The sequence below is a fragment of the Oreochromis niloticus genome, linkage group LG23 (assembly GCF_001858045.2).
Source record: "Oreochromis niloticus isolate F11D_XX linkage group LG23, O_niloticus_UMD_NMBU, whole genome shotgun sequence".
NCBI lineage: Eukaryota > Metazoa > Chordata > Actinopteri > Cichliformes > Cichlidae > Oreochromis > Oreochromis niloticus.
Genome location: NC_031986.2, coordinates 36,338,086 through 36,360,532, shown reverse-complemented (window position 1 = coordinate 36,360,532; position 22,447 = coordinate 36,338,086). Strand labels below are relative to the sequence as shown.

General features: G+C 38.7%; 1 protein-coding gene across 5 annotated transcripts in view; it reads left to right on the top strand.

The window, feature by feature from the left end:
• shroom2a (shroom family member 2a) overlaps positions 1 to 22,447 on the top strand; it is a 48,589-nt gene that overhangs the window by 11,110 nt on the left and 15,032 nt on the right. For 3 of the 5 annotated variants that reach the window (XM_025903317.1, XM_025903315.1, XM_025903314.1), the window contains 4 exons: positions 6,599 to 6,747; positions 19,629 to 19,730; positions 20,033 to 20,050; positions 21,487 to 21,609. In XM_025903317.1, the coding sequence (XP_025759102.1) occupies positions 6,599 to 6,747; positions 19,629 to 19,730; positions 20,033 to 20,050; positions 21,487 to 21,609 (392 nt within the window). The remainder of the gene's footprint in view (positions 1 to 6,598; positions 6,748 to 19,628; positions 19,731 to 20,032; positions 20,051 to 21,486; positions 21,610 to 22,447) is intronic. The other 2 variants (XM_003439795.5, XM_005478813.4) reach the window with 2 other exon arrangements.

The following is a 22,447-nucleotide window of genomic DNA, read 5'->3' as shown; positions in this document are numbered from 1 at the left end:
TCCTAGTTGCCCAGTTAACCCTATGTGCCACCACATAGTTGGTAAAGACTCGCTTAATTCAGGATGAGTTTATTTTGCTTTTTTTGGCTATAATTTTTACTCATTTTCGTTTACATCCACCTGTCTCCTGTGTGGATGTGTCGGTAATTCATACTCGCCATTGTCGTCCTCCCAAACATGCGCAAAGAGGGGCTCCACAACTAGTGCTGGGCGATATGGAAAAAATATTTATCACGATATGAATTATTTTATATCACGATAACGATATATATCACGATATACCACCTGACCTGTGGTCATCTGGAAAGTATGCAGTCTGTAAACAGCGAGTGGAGAGGGTGCAGTCTTTGTTTTGAGTTACCGTAAAGCATGTCGCAAATCCGGGTGCACGTAAAGCAGCACCATGTCGCAAAACCACAAGACGGAGTTTCTTTGCGAAAAATATCATTTTTTTATACTTTATTTTCTCTTGCATAAAGTTAAGAGTATGTATAGTGACAAGACAACACTAATATATTTGCCACAGGCTATTTAACCCTTTAAGACCTGCCATAGAACCAAGTCCGCTAGAGCTCATCTTTACATTTTACATGTTGTAGTGCCATTTGTGGGAGCATTTCAAGTTGCTATACATCAATACAACCATTATAGCCCAAATTTTAATAATATGTATGCATTAAGTCCATAGTAACTACATAAATTGCAAAAAAGTGCAATAAACTACAAAAAAATTTAAAATCGTTTTTGTTTTGTTTTTTACATATATTTCTAGTTAGAGAAATTTAAGAGGCTTATCCCTCAAAACTGTAAATACAAAAAAGTTGCACAAAATAGTTTCCAACCACGAGAAATTTATTTTGAGTGTCTTCATAGTTTTATTTTTGAGATACACAAATTTTTATATACTACAGGAAAAATGAAAATAAATAAATGCAAATTTGCAAAAACACACATGTGCATCAAAATAAACTATTTCCAACAGTGTAATTTGACTTCTAAGCATCCCAGAAACGATACAGAAAAGCATAAAGTCATACATGACTTTTAAAAACACCAACATAGGCTTTGAAGCTAAAAGGCGAAAATGACGTCACTTCCGGTTTCGGACAGTTAATGGCGATAGTTCGCGCTGACTTATATTCCAACGTAGGAAGTGTTATGAACAGCTGATCGGATCGGCAAAGTGTGTTTCTGGAATATTATGTTTTTGTTGCTGGAAGTGCTTTTTATGCAATTTTTGCAAAGCTATATGTGGAAGGAAACTGTGACCTAGGGCAAGCTAATGGAATAAGATGTAAGTACAACTCCTACGGTTTCATATGCAAAAAAAAAATTATTGCGCTACCTTACGTGGTTCCAGTTCTACAGGGATTAAAAAATAGTTAGGCAAAACGGAGTGTGCCTGCTCCGACCGGTTGTAAAGGGTTAATGATATATTTTATGTAATAATTTATAAAATTAGGGTTAGAAACGATAGAAGACAAATGGCATGATAGACACTTTTCTATCGTCCACACGATATATATCATCATATCGCCCAGCACTATCCACAACTGCTGCCACACAAGCTGTCTTGTAACCTGAGCATCTTCACCGATGGCTTTGTTTCCTTTTTTGCCTTCCTCTGTTCCTAAACTAGCACCACCTATCGTTTATGAGACTGTAGTAAGTACATCGTGGCTCAAGCGCCAGTAAAAATGGTTACGGGGTATGAGGACACCACAGTTCACCCGAGCAGGATCCTGAATCCTTTTTATTTTTCTTCACGCTGATGTGCTGCTGCAGTTTTGAATCTTACCATATTTGGCTGTTTAGGTTTCTCCATCATTAACCAACACAAAATACCACATTTAAATCATAGCACGTCTCTTTTATGAACATCTTACTTTTTTCTTCTTCTTCCTTTTTTTTTAATTTTTATTTTTTTTTTATGCTTTTTGGCCCCTTTCACATCTGAAATGAGTCCAGCACCCTTGGCCTTCAGTAAGAATAAATGGGATTGGGGCCACAAAAGGGAGAAAGTTTAGAGAAAGAAAAACATCACAAGATTTATTCTTTAATACCGTTTACTTCCTGGTGTCTGACACATCTATTTAAGACGTTTTATGTTAATTTTTCCCAAACCAAAACTACTAAATTAAAACTGCCTTCACGGGAAAGATGGCCAGTTAAACTCAGTGCGATTTCTGTTTCTTAGTACAGGCTATAGTGTTTCTACAAGTGGGAATAGTTTCAACTTTCAGTGAAACTGAGGGTGTTTTGTAAGCACTTTTAAACATTGTAACTCTCAGTAAATGTATCAGTGATTCTCTACAGAAAGCATGACCATATCAGGATCAGATCAGGAATCTCTCCAGCCAGCATAAAAATCCACCCTGCCTGAACCTCCGTGTTACAGAAAAATGAAAATAGGTTGCAGTGTGATTAGTGCTATCTGGGGCTCTGAGGATAAAGGCTGTATAAGAAGGAATGGTCTGTAAACCTACACATACTTGTGCAGTTGAGTCATGCAGCCCCCCTCTCTCAGGTTGAGTGCTTGGAGGACTGATAATCAGCTGCAGATCTCGACTTTTGTATGTTAATGTGCCAACCGCCAAGCAAAGTCTTGCAGCTTTTCTTTCCACACTGACCATCATGCCATCATGCACGTCTCACATCTGAGTTTCTGACCTTCTGAACGCTCACGATTTCTCACGTCAGGGTTCCCATCTGTGTAGCTGTGCTTCAGTCAGTGTATCTAAAAGAAGTTCACGGTGTTCACTATACATCCCTTTGTGTTATTCCAGGTGTTTTTTCCCCTCTCAAACAAACACAGTACAGTTTGTTTTTTTTTTCATCACGCCACCGGCTTGTTCAGCGGCCTTTTGAAGTGTTTTATGGCCTTTGATTAGTCTCTTTAGAAGTCTGCTGGCCTGCTGTTCATTTTGATAAACAGTGGAGTGTGTTTTCTGTCACTGCTACTCTATAAAATCTACTGAGAGTGAATGTCAACAATAGACTCGGCTCTGTGACACATTTATAAAAATGTTGAATTTAATTAAAAAAGCAGAATGTAGCTATGTTGCCATTTTGAAAATGAAAGTGTTTCATGGTGATGAATCACAATGTGAAATTGCGGTTCGATAAGCAATGTTTAAAATACCAATATGAAAAAAGAACTATAATTAAAGTCATCTTTAAGCTTGTTAATCATTTTAAATATGAGCTAAGGAAGGCAGTGTCTTTATAAAAGCTGTAAAGTAAGGACTTGCACAGCTATTTCTGTCCCTGCGTGTTATTGGTATGATACCAACATTCAATTTTTAGATGTTAGCATTATCCTCAATGTCAGTGTGTGTTTAAGGACACCTGCTCTTATTTACCTTGGATCAAATGTATCACTCTGAAACCAGGCCATGCACAAAAACTCAGCCGTCATAGCATTTAAAGACACAAAGCAATTATCTTATACCAACAGCCTACATTTTAGAATATTTGTTAGACTGAAATACAAAGCATTAAACATTAAAATGAAACTCTTCATAAGCTTGTCAACTCACTCCTTCTTGCTGTTGAGCCATGGCTCGCTTTTCATGGCAGGTAAAAATGACCTTCGGGTCTAACAAGAAATGGCCCGGTGCTCCAAACACGCAGTTTAATACAGTTTTAAAAAGCAGTCCAGACCAATCCATTGATTTGACCCTAGCAGTAGGCAACATAGCCTCAGAACTCACTCACAGTATTTCAAGGAAAATGAAGTGCATTTTCCATCCTCCTTTTCCCATGACCTGCTGTCATTGATAACGCACTGCCTAATTCAAAGAGTGAATCTACTACCACAACGTGCCAGCAGCAGCCACACCATTATAGTACCAATAGTAGTGAGACGGATGCAGTTACATTAGTCTTTACTCACTGTTCTGCACCGTTTGCTCCTTTGTCATAAGGAGTGCAGCTAACGAGCGCTTCAGCAACGCTCGCTTGAGCCAGTTTGTTTACTTTTGGCCACACATCACCCGCTATGGTTATTTTCTCCTCACGTGCCTTGGTATCCCAGTTGTACTCAACGGTGTCTTTTTGCCTCAAGTGGTGAAACAAGTTTGTTGGTTTCACCTTTAACGGGAACAGTTTTTTGTGTATGTTTTGCAAAGCAATGTCCTTTGTTGGAGTTTGTTGAAGTGCAGTGGTGTGAAAAGCATTTGTCTTCCCTTTTAATTGGATGAAGTCATCATTTAAAAATTGCATTTTGTAATTACTTGTTTTATCTTTGCCTAATATTAAAAACAGTTTGATCTGAAACATTCAAGTGTGAAAAATATTACAAAAATTAAAAAGAAATCAAGACATTAACAAATATTTTTTTCACAACGCTGTCGCTCCCTTCTAAGGAACTAAGAAGCTGAGATCTGAGACTGACTCGCTGCTCTCGCTCTCAGACACGTTTGGGCTTGTGTTGTTGCTGTGCACACTACTGAGCATAAACACACAGTATGTCATTGATATCTCAGTGTGACACTTTTATATCATGTAAAAATTTATACTGTTAACATACTGGTATTATACTGGTATGGCAGACAGTGTGATACTGCATAGTTGGCTCGGTAGATGAATGTCAGCCACTGGCGGATGGCGGTAAATGCCACTGTATTTAGAGATTTATGTCTGGGCTCTAAGTGAGTCTGTGTATGTATTGCAATTATGTATTTGTTTATTTAGCCACTGTTGGCCAATTAAATCTAAAGTTTATGATAATCAACAGTCATACAATCACAGCATTTTTTTTATTTATTTATTGTTTTTTTTATTAATAATGCTCAGTAAAATGTGGCTTTATTTAAAATGTCATACTTACATGACATTTGGGTTTAAAGGTTTGTCTTTTTTAAGTATTTTGAACAGTTTATTAGATAAATAAGAATATAACAGTTTAATTTAAATGAATTCACTGAAATACAACTCGTGTTTGCAGCCGTTACACAAGCACTACATTTTAAGGTCACACCAGAAGGTTTTTAAAACTACAGTAAATATCAGGGATTTGCTTATCAGTAGTTTCAAAGTGCTGAGAGGCAGTAAGTAACACCAGGCTTAGTTTGTATCAGGATACTTGATCTTTTTGACAACACAGCAGTGGGAGCCTCTAAGATATAAAAAGTCTCTTTTAAACAGTATACTCTGTGCAGAGGGAGCTGTTAGCTATTCTATGATGTAACAATAATCACTGTAAGGGCAAAATCTACCCCATCGGGCAAGCTTTTGTTATATAGATATTCATTTTATTGTTTTTCTTTCTTCTTCTTTTTGATGGGGGAGTTTATTAGTTTTTTTTTTTTCCTTGCATACATAAAACTTTTAAGAGGTCTTGTTCTTCTCTCCAAATAAACATTGAAATGGCAACACATTTAAACATTTTTATTTGTTTTTGGTTTCATTTTATCAAGAATATTTTTTTAAAGTCTAGCAGTATCAGAAAAAGTCTACAGACCTGTGTTAAGTATGCTATTGAAAACTTGAAAACTCTTTGTCTTGGCTACATTCAGGATAATTAAATTTGGAACGTTATGTTCATAGATGTAGTCATCCCAAAAACGCTGTTTTAGAGCCAAGAAATTCACTGTTTTGCCTTTTTTTTAATCTGGTAACTTACTTTTAGAAGTAAGTTGTTATAGTGAAATTTCCTTTTATAATGTATTTCTTTCTTACTACTCAGAAGAGTAACTCTTCAGAGTAGTTTTTTTCCATTCCTTGGGGACATTGGTTATGTTATCCAGATGACGTGTACTCTACCTATACATTATACAATTTTGGTTTCCAGTCATTTTTATGCCAAAAGGATTTAACTGACAAAGATCAGTCAGGTTGAACAGTTTTTACCTTGTGTATTGAGTATCTGCCTCAAGGCTTCTGGAGCAGTAAATCTTTCTACTCCCGGTCTGTTAGTCACAGTTCACTGCAAAACATTATAGTGCCTAAAATAAGTTTTAGCTGGATAAATCTTTCCAGATGTCAAGGACATCTATACAAACAAACTGGTAATGAAAAAACACACAATTATGTAACAGAACAAAAACGAAACAAATTAACCGTAAAGGTGAAAAAAAAAAAAAGAAAAAGAAATTTTAACTACAAACTAAATCTAGTAAATAAACAGAACCCTGACACAATTCTTAAAAATATAAGAAGTTTCATTTGAGCTGACAAAGTCAAGCATATTTCAATGTGAAAAGATGAGTATCGGACATTTAAAGGCTATTTTATTTATAATTAAAATCATTAAGGCTTTGTTACCAACTTTCTTTGATACCAAAGAGGCATTGAAGAAAAATTGAGCTTCTCAATTCATAACATAAGGTAGCAGGAAGGTTAGTCATAATTCGAACAAATGAAATGTTCCATCAGAATTGGAAAATTGTTATAAAGTATATTCTTAAATAGCATACACAAATATATCTGCACGTGGTGTTCCATTATCCCTGCCACACCATTGGGTCAATTACTATGAGAAATGTGTTTGTAATTTTAAAATGATCACATGCATTTATAAACATACAACTAGGGTCCTATGACACCGCTGGGTTGCTTGAAGGTGAAGTAGCTCTGTTTTTTGTCTGCTTTCCAGGTTGAGGAGGGCAGTAAAGCAGCAGCTGTGGGTCTCCAGGTGGGAGACGAGCTTGTCAACATCAACGAGATTCCCCTGACTGGATATAGACAGGAGGCAATCTGCCTTGTGAAGGGATCCCACAAGACCCTCAGTCTGGTGGTGAAAAGGTAGGTAACCTGTCCCCAGTTACAGGATGTTTACATCCCCTTAGCTCGATGGGTCGCTGTGGTAACAACTCCAACCATGGAGATAGAGGATCCTGCTTCTCACAGCTGTTTGAGTGTATGCAGTCCAGCCTTTCAGGGATTTCACTATTTGAGTTCCCAGCAGCTGGATGTTCCTGTTTTACCAGGTTGTTTTAGCCCGTAGTCATTAGGAGTTTGTGGCGTGTGACAGTTCATGACGAAATGGTTCGAAGAAGGAAGCAAGGATATGGATGACATCATTTTTTTCTGTTGGATCCCACACAGGAAGGTGTGGCACGCGCACACACACAAGAGGAAGCTGTTAGGCAAATCACCTTATATGGCACTGATATTTTTATTTTTTTTCTCAGTTGGTCTCACATGCTCCATGATGAGGCTTTTCTTGTTTGTGTTGTTTTCAGATAGCAGCACTTTAACCACATGTCACTGTCTTTTCTCTTTAACCAGATCGTTAAGATACCAAGAAACCACAATCAGTTATTATAGTTACCAAGAAACAAACTAAGAAAACTAAATATAAAAACCAACTGAAAAATGTTTTGTACTTGAAGAAATAATTAAATAAAGCATAAATGCCTATAGTTTAGGTTTTGTTGATTTGGTTGAATCAGAACCACCAGCCTCAGGAGGCTTGGCTTTACTGAACTGTTCTGAGCTACTTATTACCAATGAGAAGTGACTACCAGTGAGAGTAAAGGATGCTGTTGACTGGGATATGACAGCATGGTAAATGCATAAGAGGGTCTCTTAGGCAACTGGACCTGGGAATGTCCTCTCGTGACCAACCGTCAGCTGCAATACGATGTGGGATGAACAAACGAAACGAACATAAAATTCAAACTAAATTAAAACTGAATGGAAAATAAAATCCAACAAGGCTATAATAACTCTGGCTACAATGACTGTAATTACATCAGTGTGCTGGTTAAAAGCCACTTGTTGTGACTTATGGTTTACTTTTCATATCTGGTGTAAGTGATGACTCATTTGTCAGTCCTGCTTACAGACGGGTTTGTTCTGTGTCAAACAGAACTCTCATTGTGTCCTCTTTGCAGCCTGCATTTCTTTCTGTGTTGTATCATATCATAACGTAACCCCTGAACAAATCCTACCGTACAAGGAAGTCCACTCACCATTTATCTCTCCACAAGGACGAGGCTGTGTGGCTTGCTTATTGTGGTCTGTTCTCAGTGGACGTGTTTATTGTTGAGTCTGGAAACTAGCAGGTTTTACTGTTTATAGCAAGCTGTGTTCATTTCATGACCAAGCAGAAATATGTAAGAACACGTAAACTTGTGCATGCGTTCACTTTACGCTCAAAAAAAAAAAGGCCTGTAAACCACACTTTCTTGATCAGCTCATTACTGTAAGTGTGAGTTTCATAAACATTATTTTTGCCAGCTCTAGTAAACAGGGCGTGTCATTTCAGGTCATTATCTACATACAGCCCAGCTTTCCTAATACCCTCTAAAAACAGCCACCTCTAAAACTACCTTTCCTTTAGGGAAAAGACATTTCTAAATATTCAGAATGCATTTAACCTTTCCCCTTTTTTAAAAAAGACTTTTGTGTAGTCTCTCATGATGTGATCTGTTTTTAAGGTAAAATAAAAAGTAGTTAGTTTAAGCGATGGTATAATTATTTCACATACGATAGTTCAGTGTCTGGATGTAGCCTCCAAAACCAAAATTTCATTTTCAACCTCAGATTTTCTTCAGAGTGGAAGAATAACTAAAACATCCTGAGAGATGGATGACTAAGACCTGCATGAACATAACCTTGTGACTGATTTAAGATGCCGAAAGATCGTTACCATTAGAGCTACTTCAACAGTTGCATATCTTTTTGAAAAACTGTTAGTATCTAATCATAATATGTTATGACTTTTACTGTAATTATACTGCAGAATGATGTCATGGAGGTCTCTGCTTCTCCACTGATTACTTTTTATAATGGAGCTGCTAAAAATGGCTACTCTCTGATAACTTCTGTATGAATAAAAATGTAATAAATTTGCATCAGATTTGATCAAACTACTACAAAAAGCATGTGAAGCTTGAAGTTATTGTTATTATTATTATTTCTACTACTCATGGCTCCGTATGATGTCATAGAGAGGACTCAGCCTGATAAGGTCATATCAGAAGCCCCACCAAGTAAAAAGAAATTTGGTCTTGAAGGGGAGAGAAGCTAAAATGGCTTGTTTTAGATGTTAGACTAATGTTAGACTGTTAGACTAGATGTTAAACTGAGGGGCTGCACCAAGTACAAAAACATGAAGCTGGATACCGGCGCCACCTTTAATTCATGTTATCTGGGGCTTAACATACGGAAAGTTGCACGGAAATGGCAGCAGGAATTTTAGAGCTTTCTGACTTGATCAGATAGCAGAAAAGTGAATGAGGGTTAGCTGCTGTGGAGCAACCAGAGGCTGTAAGAAGATAAAAATGTTGAAGGTGGGCCTGGGAGACTCCACCCGCACTCACCTTCCCCTGTTGCACTTTTTACATGAAGTATGAGAAATTACTGTACCTCAGTCATGCACTGCTCAAAAGAATTAAAGGAACACTTTAAAAAGTCATCAAAAAAATCGTGCTGGATATCGATACTGATATGGGCGGAGTAGAAAGGCCCCAGTCAGATTCAAACCCAAGACCTTCTTGGTGTGAGGAAGTTTTGGGACTTAAAATGTAAAAAAACTTGTATTTCTCATTAGCTAACTTGGAGTTTCGTTATGCAGTGCAACTCCCTGTAAATTTCCAATCATACCCTGGTATTGCAGGACTGTATGAGACTTCTTGACCTTTCATTAGTTTAAGGTAAATTAACTGTACCTAACAGCATGAATTTATCTTTTCTGTAATAAATATCTGGAAAGCAGTTAGACTTGTAAACTTCACATAATGTCTGACTGCCATATATATTATTCCTTGTGAAAAAGAGGAGTGAATTTTGGATTTATTATGCGACAGGGGAGCAGGATGCATGAGTAAAGGATCTGGGTATTGTCATTTCAGACGTTTCCTTACAAGGTCAGGTCTTATTGTTCATGTTGCACTTTACAGACTTCCAGTCCCACGGGACTCTCGGCTCTTTCTGCTCGTCTGTGGTGAAGAATTTGCTTTGTTCCGGCTGTCTGAGATGGCATCTCCACTCAGTCATTTTCCAAGGCCACAATAACAAGTCTGTGTCTGATTTAGCTCACAACAGAGTGATAGTGGTACATTTACTGAACCTCAAAGCTTCAATTTCAGCCCCGTTTTGTCTATTTTTCATCCAGCTGCAGTCTGATTGTTGTGTAGAAAACTTGTGTTGAGGTTTTAAAATGTTAAAGTGGCGCTTTCCTCATCACTAACACGGAGCCCTGATCTGTGTCTGTGCGTGTAACACCTTTGTTGTTATTTTAGGGATAATATTGGATAGTTGAACAGGTACCAGAAAACTGTCAGGACCTGCTCCAGCTTACAGGTGTGGCCTCTGCACAGACAGCAGGAGGGAGGAGCTTGATGCAGCGAGCCATGTTTTCTTTTCTTTTTTTTTTTTTAGGTTTTTTGCATGCGGTGACTAATGTGAGATAGTGAGCATAATGTCAAAGGGGAGAGGCTCGTCGCAAGTCACACGAGAATCACAAAGGTGTGGTTACGTGTGGGGAAAAGTATCTCGTATTTGCACATGCCTCGACAAAACAAACGTCCTTCAGCGTCACCGTGTGCCGTGAAGAAATCTCTCGGGTTTTACAGAAAAACACATTTTGGTCTACTTCAAAAACAGAATCGGGGTGTGAGCTGAGCTAAAGCTAAATTGCACCTTCCATCCACAATTTGTTTTAAACTTGCCAGCACTAACTACAGCATGCAGTCAAACACTATAATTCTCCCACACACTGCATTTGCATGAGCGCCAACATGTTATTGTTGCTGTTTGCTGAGTCTGAAATACAAAATTAGTCGAGTTTAGTCAAAGTCCTGCATGAAAGTTTCTGATCCTAACTATTAATTTGTGCTTCTTTTATGGCCCACTGAGTTTAGTTTGTTTTTAATTTTATTTCCCTTGTAACTTATGGTTATTTTGGCTTCTATTTGGATATAATTATTTTTTACTCTTTTTATTCTTATATACTATGGGCACTAACTCTCACTTGTTGCCAGCCTTACATGGCCACTTGAGGAACTCTATTTATTTTTTTTTTTGTCATTTTTCATCATCCGGTTTAGTTAACAATACTCGTCAGAGTCTAAATTGAAATATCTTGTCTTTGGTAACCTATTTTTCAATCAAATAGCAAATTGTTGAAATTAAAAACAGGACAGTGACATGAGATGAGAACGATACATAATATTGAAATTGTGGTTCCATAAAAAGGTCAGTTAAAAAGGGTGCAAAAGCATCAGCAGTGGTACAGTTTTGCACTGAGTATAAAATAGGTGCATAAAGTATAAAATATAAGATCAAATAAAGTGCTTATGCACGTCAGTGTGATTTTGCACAAGTTCTTGGTCTTTAGGATTAAACAGTAGGGACTGTTAAGAACTTGTTGTATTGTAATGTTGCTGCTGAAGGTTCTGTCTCAAGAGTAAAGCCCTTGATGAAGAATTTATTTTTCCTCCCTGCAGTTCACTTTATTTTGATTGTTTCTGCAGTTTGCAGCTGTCAGAGTTTCATTCCCAACGAGGCCCCCTGCAGTCTGGACTGGCTTCCTTTCAGGCATTTGCTGTACATGCCACTAACTGTGGAGTGAATCATTAAACTGTACATGCGGCTTGGAGTGCGTTGTGGCATTTGGTTTCCTGCTCTTGGTATTATTACAGCACTACCACAGTCACAAACCAGCCTCGTTATTTTGTACTGAAAGAGACGTCTCCAATACTCAGAATGCGTGTCTGTGTCTGATTCAGATAAGTGAAGGCTGCGCAGTGTTTCAGTGAACAATCCAGTTATACCTGGAAAAGCTTACTGGCATCAGTGCAAGCATTCAGCGGGGGGTGCAGAGCTTACATTTGCTGGGCTTTGTTTTTCTAAATAAGCCCATACACTATGTTGGGAATGCAGTGTGCTGAATTTTTGTTGTAAGCAGATTTCTTAAAATTGTTTGAGTCTCAAGTGAGGAAATCATCGTTTAGATCAGTTATTCCTGAAGTGGGATCCGTGGCCTCTTGATGGACCATGAAGGTGCTGCAGCAGAGTTCATGCAGGTCCTTAAAAAATTTTGAGTAAAATGAAGAAATTAAGGTCTTAAAGTCTAATATATCTTTAAAAAGTGATGTCACTTGCTTAGCATGCCTGGGAGTATGGCTGTTGGGAGGGCATTAAAATTCATAGTACAGGAGAGATCCAGATGAAAAACAAATTCAATGACTAATCAGTCTTATGAGCACTCAAATTCTCCAACTATAACTCTGACTTGTTCCTAAAATGTACATCTTTTATTAAAGCTTTCATTATTCCAGTTAATAAAATGTCAAAACTAAGCAGCAGGAAGTAGCAAATTGTGAGCCATGTTTTTTAATTCTTTGTTGTACTCACACACGTACCATGTGAATTTGACAGAGAGAGGTGAAGTGAAATCGTATTAATCAAAGACAATGAACACAACATGTTATGTTTCCATAAGGGTAATAAACGTTTCCCAACAACTACATTATAGTCAGGGCGGGATTAGGTGACCCTACCCTCCTTTAGTTACACTGGAATAGGTCTTGGCCTCTGGGTTTCCTGTGATGCAATGAGTGTTTATTCTTTTCATTTAATCATTGGTTATTATTAATTGCTGGCTCTCTTCCATAGTATGTCTTTTTTCCTGTCTACCCCCCTGGTCGTGGCAGATGGCTGCATTCCCATGAGCCTGGTTCTGCTGGAGGTTTCTTCTTCTTTAAAGGGTTTTTCTTTCTCACTCTCACAAAGTGCTTGCTCATAGTCAGTCATCTGATTGTTGGGGTACCTTCAGATGACTGTGATTTGGCGTTATATGAATAAAATTGAATTGAACTTAGTGGCGTTCTTCTATCTTCTACCTTAAAGAACATCTATCTGAACATGTCGAGAGAGAAAGAGTGAGAGGTGCTGAGTCATGTCAGCTTACACCTAAAATCATGCTTGTGCTGTAAATCTACAGCGTAGCCTATGCAAGTGGCTGACACCGTTGCCAGCATTTATATCTGTGCAGGCTGCATCAGGTTACAGAGTAAGGTTTCAGAAGGGTTTGTGGTGATGGCATGCCTAACGCAGAATCCACCGTCAGCCTGTTCTCATCCCCAGAGTGTCAGTTAGTGCTGTTTGTCAAAACTGCTGGCATGGCTCATACACTGACATGCTAGGTCGTGGGATAAGTGACACTGAGCGGTCATTTCCAACTCATTTGTAAACACGCGTGGTTCCTGTTCCGAAGGGGCGTCATTCAACACAAACCATGTCCTTTACACAATAACACATTAGCTATTAGTGCCTAAACATGACACTGTAGTTTTTAGCATACACTGAAGCAGCAAGTGGATGTGGAATAAGAAAACAAACAAAGCAAGTCCAAACCACTTACTTGTGATATCATGCATCCCGAGCTGCTGGTTAATGGAGATGTCACTGAATGTTACAATGGTAACTTCAGGTCTTAAGGTCAGTTACCCTGAGGGGTAAGGTATCTATCTATCTATAATCTGATCTAACCCAACAAACCTTTGTGAAACCAGCCTTGTAATGTAATGTATAGATGTTGTTTTGAGACATCAGCCGTGATGTTCAGATTGTCAGCCTCCGAAAATAAAAAGGTTTCCAGGTGTTTCTGGTCTCTGGGTCAGTGCAGCAGCCGGTGACTTGACAGCTGGTATGCCACTCAGCCCAGGAATGTGCTGGTCATTACGTGCTGCTCACGGTTCACCTCTCTCACCCGAAACATGACTGGTTTGATTGTAGGGTTTGCTGAAGAAGGTCTTTGTGAGCGCCTTTTAGAGACCAAATGCAGCCCAACAGTTTACCTGAAAAGTTCAGGATTGGCACTCGCAACCTCACCTTTTGTTGTTGTTGTTTTTAATGCTCCATCTTTTCAGGTCACTAACATGTGCTTTGTTGTTACATTTAGGTTTTGAATCATAGATATCGCAACAAATGTTAATGATATCAGCTGCGTTTGTTAAACCTGTGAAGAACATAATCCCACAGCTGAGCCTCACAATGCAGACCTTGTTCAGATGGATTGTACGCTTGATTGCTTCCCTCACAATAGATGACTGTGAATTTTATTGCCTTCCTATCAGCTTTAGGGTGCAACCTTTCTTCACTAATCTTCTTGCCTGTCACCAGACCTCTTGCTGGTGGTGCCAGAGCACATTTTTAGTAGGGGAAAAAACACTCAGGAATTTGTCCTTGCTCTCCATCGCAGAAAGTTAAATATTCTTGTAAGAATTTTTTGACTTTAGAGGTTTCATGACAGGTCATTGAAAGTGAAATTGAAATTAAGGAAAATAAGGGTATAAATGTCTTATAGTTTCCATTAAATTGGGGGGGGAAACGGCCAACATAGTTATTGGATAGGATTTTTGTTAATTTCCCACCTACTTATTTAAGATGGAGTGACATTAGCCCACACATCTGAGACTTCTCTACTTCTCAGCATCAGTAGATTCTAGCGCAGAGGTGGGCAACCTTTTTTCTTTCCTCATAGGGCCAGACTGACTTAGATACAAGAAGCACGAAGCCAAACATTGACAAGGCAAACAAAAACGAGACACACACAGTGCTGAAGTTTGTCTACAAATTTCTTCATTTTATGTGACCTGTGTTACTTTACTGTAACTTTGATACCATCACAGAAAAGATCTGTATCAACAAATAAAGAAAACCTCTATTTATGAGCACATGGTACTACAAATACAGCGTATCTAACACAGAAAAATTAATGAATTACTTTTCACCAAGATTTTTCATGGGATTTCTTTTTTTTATCTGTCTGAGACAATCAGATGGTTTAACAATTGAGCACTATCTTACTCTGAAACTTAAGTTGCTGTATTCCTGATTTCATCTGATAGTGATGGTCCCCATAGTCCACCACCCCCCTAGTCAGACAGACTTTAAGTCCACCATGATGGTAGTTTTTGTTCTGCTCTGGAGAGCCTCTGTGAGCTGGAGGGTCACTCAAACCAGAGCCTGCTGCAGGTGGAGATGCCTCCCCAGAAAAAAGGCAAACGTTCTGGCTCTTATTGCTTTATGTTTTGGGCGGCTGAGATCGTTTCATTTGCCTTTTAGGTTGTTAGTGTTAGATAAAGATGGTTTGCAGGCCGTTTTCAGCCCTTGGGCCATATTTTGCTCTTTTGGGATGTAGTTGATTAGAAACATGCACTGGTATCCAAAATGTTTTCTGATAATTAATGTCAGAAAGGGTTCATTTTAAAGGGCAATATCAACCTGTCAGTGACTATTCAAGAGAAATTACAACATAAGGTTTACTTTTCTTTTTTTTCTCTCTGCATTTTGATACCAGGCTCATCTCAAGAAATAATTTTCTAATTTACTTTAACACCAGTTATAAGGCTACACTTAAAGTAAGAAGCACAACTTAATACAAGCTCTGTTAAAAGGTCTGTTGTTGTGTTGCTGATGTCCCTTCCTTAGCAGTTGCCGTGCTCAATACTGGAGGCTTTCGGGAAACTGGGTGCCCTCGCACCCTAGAGATCAACCTGTTGCCATAGTAATGGTATAAATGCATGTCTGCCTCACAACAGGGGAGATGGGAAGGGAAGAGAAAAGTCCGGCATTTCATCCCATCATTAGCATATTAGCCCTTTGGAGCCAATGAGACGGGGCAAGGTACGGGGAAGAGGGCCTGGCTGTGACAATAGCCCTCCTCCTCCATTTCTGCCCACTCCTGCACCCCCTCTCAGGGGAAAAACCCCAGTAATCCAGAAGGAAATCTCCTCTCTGCTCAGCCTAAATCTATCAGGAGGACTTAGTTTTAGTAATGGCTATTCTGTGTTGAATATTACACGTGAGCTATCCCTGGCCTGTGAGTTTGGGGGTATGGATGATACCCAGCGGCCTGTGTGCGTCTTTATTTCGGCCCGTCTTTGAAGTGGCATTGGAATGTGGTGCCTGACCAGCACATGGACGCAGCTTGTCCTTCAAACTGATTTCGAGCCTGATATTATAGGAGTATCTTAAAAAAAAGCAGATTTCCTTCTTTGTGTCATTTCTGAATTCCTTCGTGCAGATCTTTGGTGAGTGCTAATGAACTTTATTTAATGATTTATTCGCTTCCTAAATGCAAACCTTTGATTTCAGTGTTTGGAGGCTTTTCTTGTCCCGTCACACATCTGGGGCCTCTGTGCTTGTTTTTTTGACCCTAATACTCTGTTATTGTTGTGATTGCTTCTGTCTTATCACTCAGTAAGAGGTCATCCATTATTTTAGGTTAAGCCATGATCAGCAAGACTTAACATTTCAAAACCAGATGCATATTAATCTTTGACTGGAAGGGTTTTAGCTTCCAAAAGATCTGTGAATAAAGCATCATTAATTAACTGACCATTAGTTTTTCAGCATTTTGTTTTTGGCTGGTTTGTGTCATTTGAAACTGAACCTAAACTGGTCACTCAGTAAAAATCTATCCCCCTGCCCCCCCCCGTTCATGCCATCTGATTCACTTTCCTAGCATATCTGTGCTGGTCCAGCTGTAGCCCTGACGATAGGCCTAATAAAACCAGCCTCATTTGCATACCAATAGCAGGCGCCATGTGTGGTTAGCGGCTAGTGCCCCAGAAACATGGACTGATGGGAGATGAGGAAGACCGAGCCCCCGTGTTGGCTTTTCTTTGTCCTCTAAATAGGCCTTAACTCTAATCCACAATTAATTTTGTGGAATCGTCCCACTTTATTGAGCTTAACCTTAAATCTGTATCTGCCTGAAAATTCTCAATCTATAAAGAGAGTGCAGGGTGCAAAAATAAAAGCTTAGGTTATTAAAATTGTTTTCATGTCTCCCTCTGAAGGAAGCTGCCGTTTGAATCGCTTGCCATCAGACTGCTGAGAGCAAAGTGACTTAAGGGGCAGAAACTATTGACCCCGAGGTTTCTAGCACAGAGTTCAGAACATTATTTTCCAGAGAGCCATACTGATTAAGATAAAGTAGACAAAGTGCAACACATTGAATAAGTGAATTAAAACACGATGGGCATAGTTCTCAATTGTGTTAAACCCCATCAGTTGATAGATAGATAATGGATTTTCTAACTGAGAAGGCCTGAGTCCCTGATTCAGCAAACATGTCCTTTAAAAATGACAGAAAAAGTTTGTTGTCCCCAGAGTTCAGGCAGTACCATCAGAATGTAGATAAATTCGGTTTGTTTAGTTTCTCTTGTAATATTTGAGAATATTTTTACTAACTCAAACTTTATTAGTAGCCTATAACTGCAACATTGCTTTGGATCACTGAATGATGTTATTCTCACATATGAAAATATGTTTCAACCAAAAACACATTTTTGTTTAGCAAACTGGCAAAAATTGCAGGAAAATGAGAGAAAGCAAGAAGCACGGCTGCACAGTTGTTTAGTTTTATTAGAGCCCAGCCAATTCATTGCTGGGTCAATATTAGGAATTTACAGGTCTATCAATATCAGCAATTATAAAGACTAATAAATGATGTGATCTGTGTCCAGGAAGCATGTTTAACAAACTCAGAGTTAATTAACTCAATTAAGTAACAGTCAACTGTATCTTCACCATGAGTTAAGCACATGTGGAAGAAGGTAGGGAAAGCTGTCATAAATAGAACCCTGCTAGAGCAGAGCCTTCCAGCAGACCGTATCAGTGCTGACCATAATATAATATAAGGGTTGTTTTGGGGTTTTTTATGTGTACTGCTATTATTTGCTCAACTTGAATTTTCATTAGATGAAAAATTTTATTTCTAAATCTAATTATTCAGCTGTAACCTGAGAGGGACAAAATGTAGGTGACAGAAACTGAAGATAAAATCTGGAGAAACACATCACACACAGTTTACTGACGGCCGTGTGGTATTAGTTGCTGAGATGGCAACAGCAGCTCAGGGTTGGATTTGCCCTCGGGTCAGGTTTTTTATTAGGTAAAAGTTATTTTTGCTACAGGTTATTACCATTTTGTTGTTCCAGTAATTATTCAGTGAGGATAAAAAAAAAAAAGCTTCATGAGATTGAAATAAGAACTATTTCCAATCTGATCCAACATCAGCCTTCACTGATTGATGATGGCTCTCTTACAGCCATAGGAGAGATGTTTTAGGAGTGAAGAGTTCAATAATAGTTTCACATTTAACTGAAAAAATGCACATTGGCTTTCCAAGTCTTCAATGAATTTAAAGTCAGTAAAGGAAAACATGCTGTAAGAAATGTCTAAGCTTGTATAGATTTTAGATCTTTCATTGTAGTTGTGGGAGGCTGAGCTATTTTAAATAAGAATTAAGCCATTATAAATGGGCCCAAATCTGCAGCTTTACTTCAAACTCTGAACCATGGTAACTGACTCAGAATTAAAGTTATCTCTTTCTGGAGCAAAAACCTGAGTTTACCTCATCTTAGGGTCAACACGTTGTTAGCTAGACCTGCCTCCCAAAACAGGGTAGAGCTTACATAAAAGTAAATGAACAACTACAAACACTGACTGTTACCTTTCTTGTGTCTGAACACATGAAACATAAACGAGTGATAATCAGCCTGTAATATTTTTCTGTGCCAAATATCTGCATCGGTCTTAAAAATTTTGAGCATTATTAACACCTTCTATATCATATAAAGTCACAATTATCGTGATTCCTCTATTTCAGCTGTTTTGTTATAGGTTGAGTTTAGTGTTTTGGCTCATTTGACACAAATTTCCAGATTGGCAAGAATTGTTGAATTATAAAACCAAACACTGTTATTTTAACGACTGCAGGTGTAACTACAAGGTTTTCCTCATTCCTGTCAAACTGTGTCAATTTAACCTCGGTGGGGACAGAGAGGCGGTCTGGGAGGCAGACGACAGCTTGGATTGAGGGGTGAAGAGGCTGATCTGACTGTGTAAGAGATCCTCTGTCCTCTTAAGCGCCCCTACCCCATGCTGGGCTGCTGTTCCCTCACAGACCATATGGCAAAGTCTGAGCTCACCTCAGCTACGCTCACATAATGAGCCTAATGACCGATCAGTGAAACTGCATTTGCTCTGTTAATGTACTTTTCTGTCCATCGTGACAGAAAAGTACATTGAGCATGCTCAATGTACTTCAGACTTTGAGCATGCTCATGCTGTGACAGTGTCATCAGTTTTTGACCAGTAGAGGGGGCTCTAACACTGCATATCAGCAGAGCTCCAGAGCTGTAATACACGTCCCTCAGCTGTCCTGCCTATGAGAATACTGTGATAAATAATGCTTGCCTTTAATTATAATTATATTTTTATATTATTATGATTTTTGGCTTCCACTGACGATTAAAACAAAATAATCAAAAAAATAAGTCTTTTTTTTTTTTTTTTAAGTCTAATATATCCACATTAATGGCATTTATTTCTGCCTGTAGGCTTTTGCAGCACAACATAAAAATGCAGTGACTAGAAGTGGAAAAATTACAACGAAATCAAAGCCTATAATGATAAAAGCATAAATATATTTGACCCTACACAAATTTCCCATATCCATCCCACACCAGTGGACCCATTACAGTGTGTTAATATGTAAATAAAAGTTGAAGGAGAAGTAGGGCTTGGGGTCATTTGAAGGTTCAGGATCACTTGTCCTGCTCAGGTTGTGAGACACTGACCTCTAAGTGTGAGGTTGTCCTGTGTATGCCAGTCGAGCTCTTAGTATGTGTGTATGTGTTCCTCCCCTTGCTGCCCAGGAATATGAAAATGGTGGATATTGTAGCTCAGAAAATGCCCTCAGAGAATGACGTGCTTGTGGCGAGAAGCTTTCTTACGAAGATTTTGCGAAGTTCCATGAGGTACGAACCTGCAGCTTCATTGTAATCCGTAGTGAACATTTTCTTTCCTTCCTCTCCTGTCCTTCGTTTCTTTGTGTCTGCCCTGTTCCATAATCACATAAATCATATATGTAGTAATATTATTACTGCTCTCATAGAAAGTCTATCTACATCGGCATGCCTTTCTGTGTTATGGTTCATTAGATGAATGATGTTCATCCCATTCATACTGCATGCAGTTCATCATCTGCCAGTAACTGATAATGCAATTAATGAAACTTTGTTGTTCTTCATGTTTGTTTGATTTGTTACATGGATCTCAGAAAGCAGCACCTAAAAGGGTAGGTTTCTTATAAATATAAATATCTGGTTAATCAGGGAGTTACATGAAAGTAATAGTTTGAGAGACAACCAGCAGCTCACACAAAGTGTAGATTCAAACAGAAAAATCACACAAAGCCGATACGTTTAGGAAGAAAACTGCAAATGATGAATACACTGGAAGAGAAGGACGACAACATGCATTACAAATGAGAAAGCTGTGATTTTGAGAACAGGCTTAAAGGTTGTTACTGATTCTCTGAGCCTTACCTCTTCAGGCAGGTCGTTCCACAACTGAGGGGTCCTGATGGTCAAGGCTCCATCACCTCTGGATTTAACTGAGCCCAACTCAAGGAACTAAGGCTGCAAAGTGGCTTTTATAGGATATATAACTGCTATATAGTTTGTTTGTTTGTTTGTTTTTAAAAAAAAAAAGCAAGCAGGGAGCTGATGGTTTGGGGCAAAACCAGCAAATAGCCAGGGTCTGCTCTTGGAGGAGAGTGAGTGGCTTTTCATTCATGCCTTGTCATTCATAGTGGAGGGAGGTGTTCACTCTATATAAAATCAGTCAGATCTAAAGAAAGTTCCCAAAGAAACGCAGTTTGTTTGGGGTTTTTTTGTAAATTAACTTTAGTATATTTAATGAAACTAAACTTTGCCTTCATATAATTGAGATTTCCTGAGTTTAAGGTACTCAAAGTACACAGCTTAGGTTGAAATGATACTTTTAAGTTTCCCTTTTTTCCCTGATAATTTGTTGGAGAAAAATTCAAAACCCAGGTTTTAGCTTTAGACTGTGACACTTGGAGTGGGTGTAAAATTGATTTTAAGAAAACCTTGCATGGTTTTTTTGTTTTTTGTTTTTTTTTAAATGTGGATATCTTCTTTACTGAAGGTGGTTTGGGGCCTGTACAAACCCAAACCTTCAAGGACAGACATGGGCGTACTTCAGGCCTTATTTGCAGAGCTTTAATGACTGAAATTAGTTGGTTCACACTAGTGTAGACACCTACGAATGATTTTTCTTTTCCCAAAAGTGATTTATTTCTGCAACAGCTGCTTTTTTTGCTTGACATATTCACATAACTGATTGTCGCTCTTTGTAAAACTTCACTGACTAATCATAGTGCTCACTCCCGACCATTTTATTATTTAAATTTCAACTCAGGGTGAAGACCATTAAAGGTGTAATGAGTGGTTTCACCTCTGAAGAATCAGGCCTGGCTCTTGTGTTTCAGCAGAATGAAAAAAACATATCGCAGCAGAAGTCTGACTCCAGTGTGATTTAAAAAATATCCAACTTTACACAAAATGTGCAATGTTTTTGCTTATTGGGTCACATTAGTGGCTTTAACAGCATCTTCCAGTTGTAGTGGCTCATTATGTGGAAGCACATACTGTTTTCCATAAGGATTTGGTCTCTAATCCTAGTCTGTGTTTTTTGCCCTCTCTGCAGGAGGAATGAACCTATAAGTAGGCCTCACTCCTGGCACTCCACCAAGTTCAATGAAAGCCAACCAGGGACTGCCAAAACACAGTCTCCACCCGCGGCAGTCTGGCACACTCACTATGATGCAAGGTACCTCAGACTCTGAATGTTACACATAAGCACTTTTGATCAGCAGTATGTGATTATGTGCTTCGTGTCCTGTAAGCTCTAAATCAAGGGCGTCAAACCCGTTTTTGTTCATGGGCCCAATTTGATCTCAACTGGGCCTGACCAGCAAAACCACTCCAGAAAAAATTTTCCCCACTAAATTTTTCTTTCAGTGTTTAAAAGAAACCAAAAAAATTAAACTTCACGAAGAAATTTCACAAACCATCCTTTATAAAGCAAGTGATGAAGCCCCTGAAATGTGCAACTTCATTTACACATCAGAGTGGAGCTAACATGGCAAAAAACCTAAACTGTAAAATATTTCTTTTTTTACTTGGACTTTGCTTAGTTTTAAATATATTTTGAATGCAAAACAAATACATTAAAAGTAGTGGCTTTGGTGGACGACACAGGTTCAACCTACAAAGAGTTAAGCCCAGGCTAAGAGTCTGTCTCATAAGGGCAGCTACAAGTACCTGCCAGCCTGCCTCTGCTGAAGGATGTTTTAAGGTGCCGACAAGGACGAAGAGAGGACCAGACCCGATGACTCGGTCACCACAGGAGACCTCCATGGTGTCAAGGTTTGAGTGACAGAGCCGAAGCTATTACCACCTAAAGATGAACCTTGTCAAAGATGCTGAGAGATTAGGAGACACAGCTGCAGGTAGCAGATAGTCAATCCTTTCACAGGTCCACATACCTTGAAAACCTTGAAAGGTTTGTCTTCTAGACAGATCTTGGTGACAGAAGGCTCTCTTTTAGTGACGTTTGGCTTAAGCCGAACTAAACATCCAGTGAGTGACCTTTCATAGATGTGCTG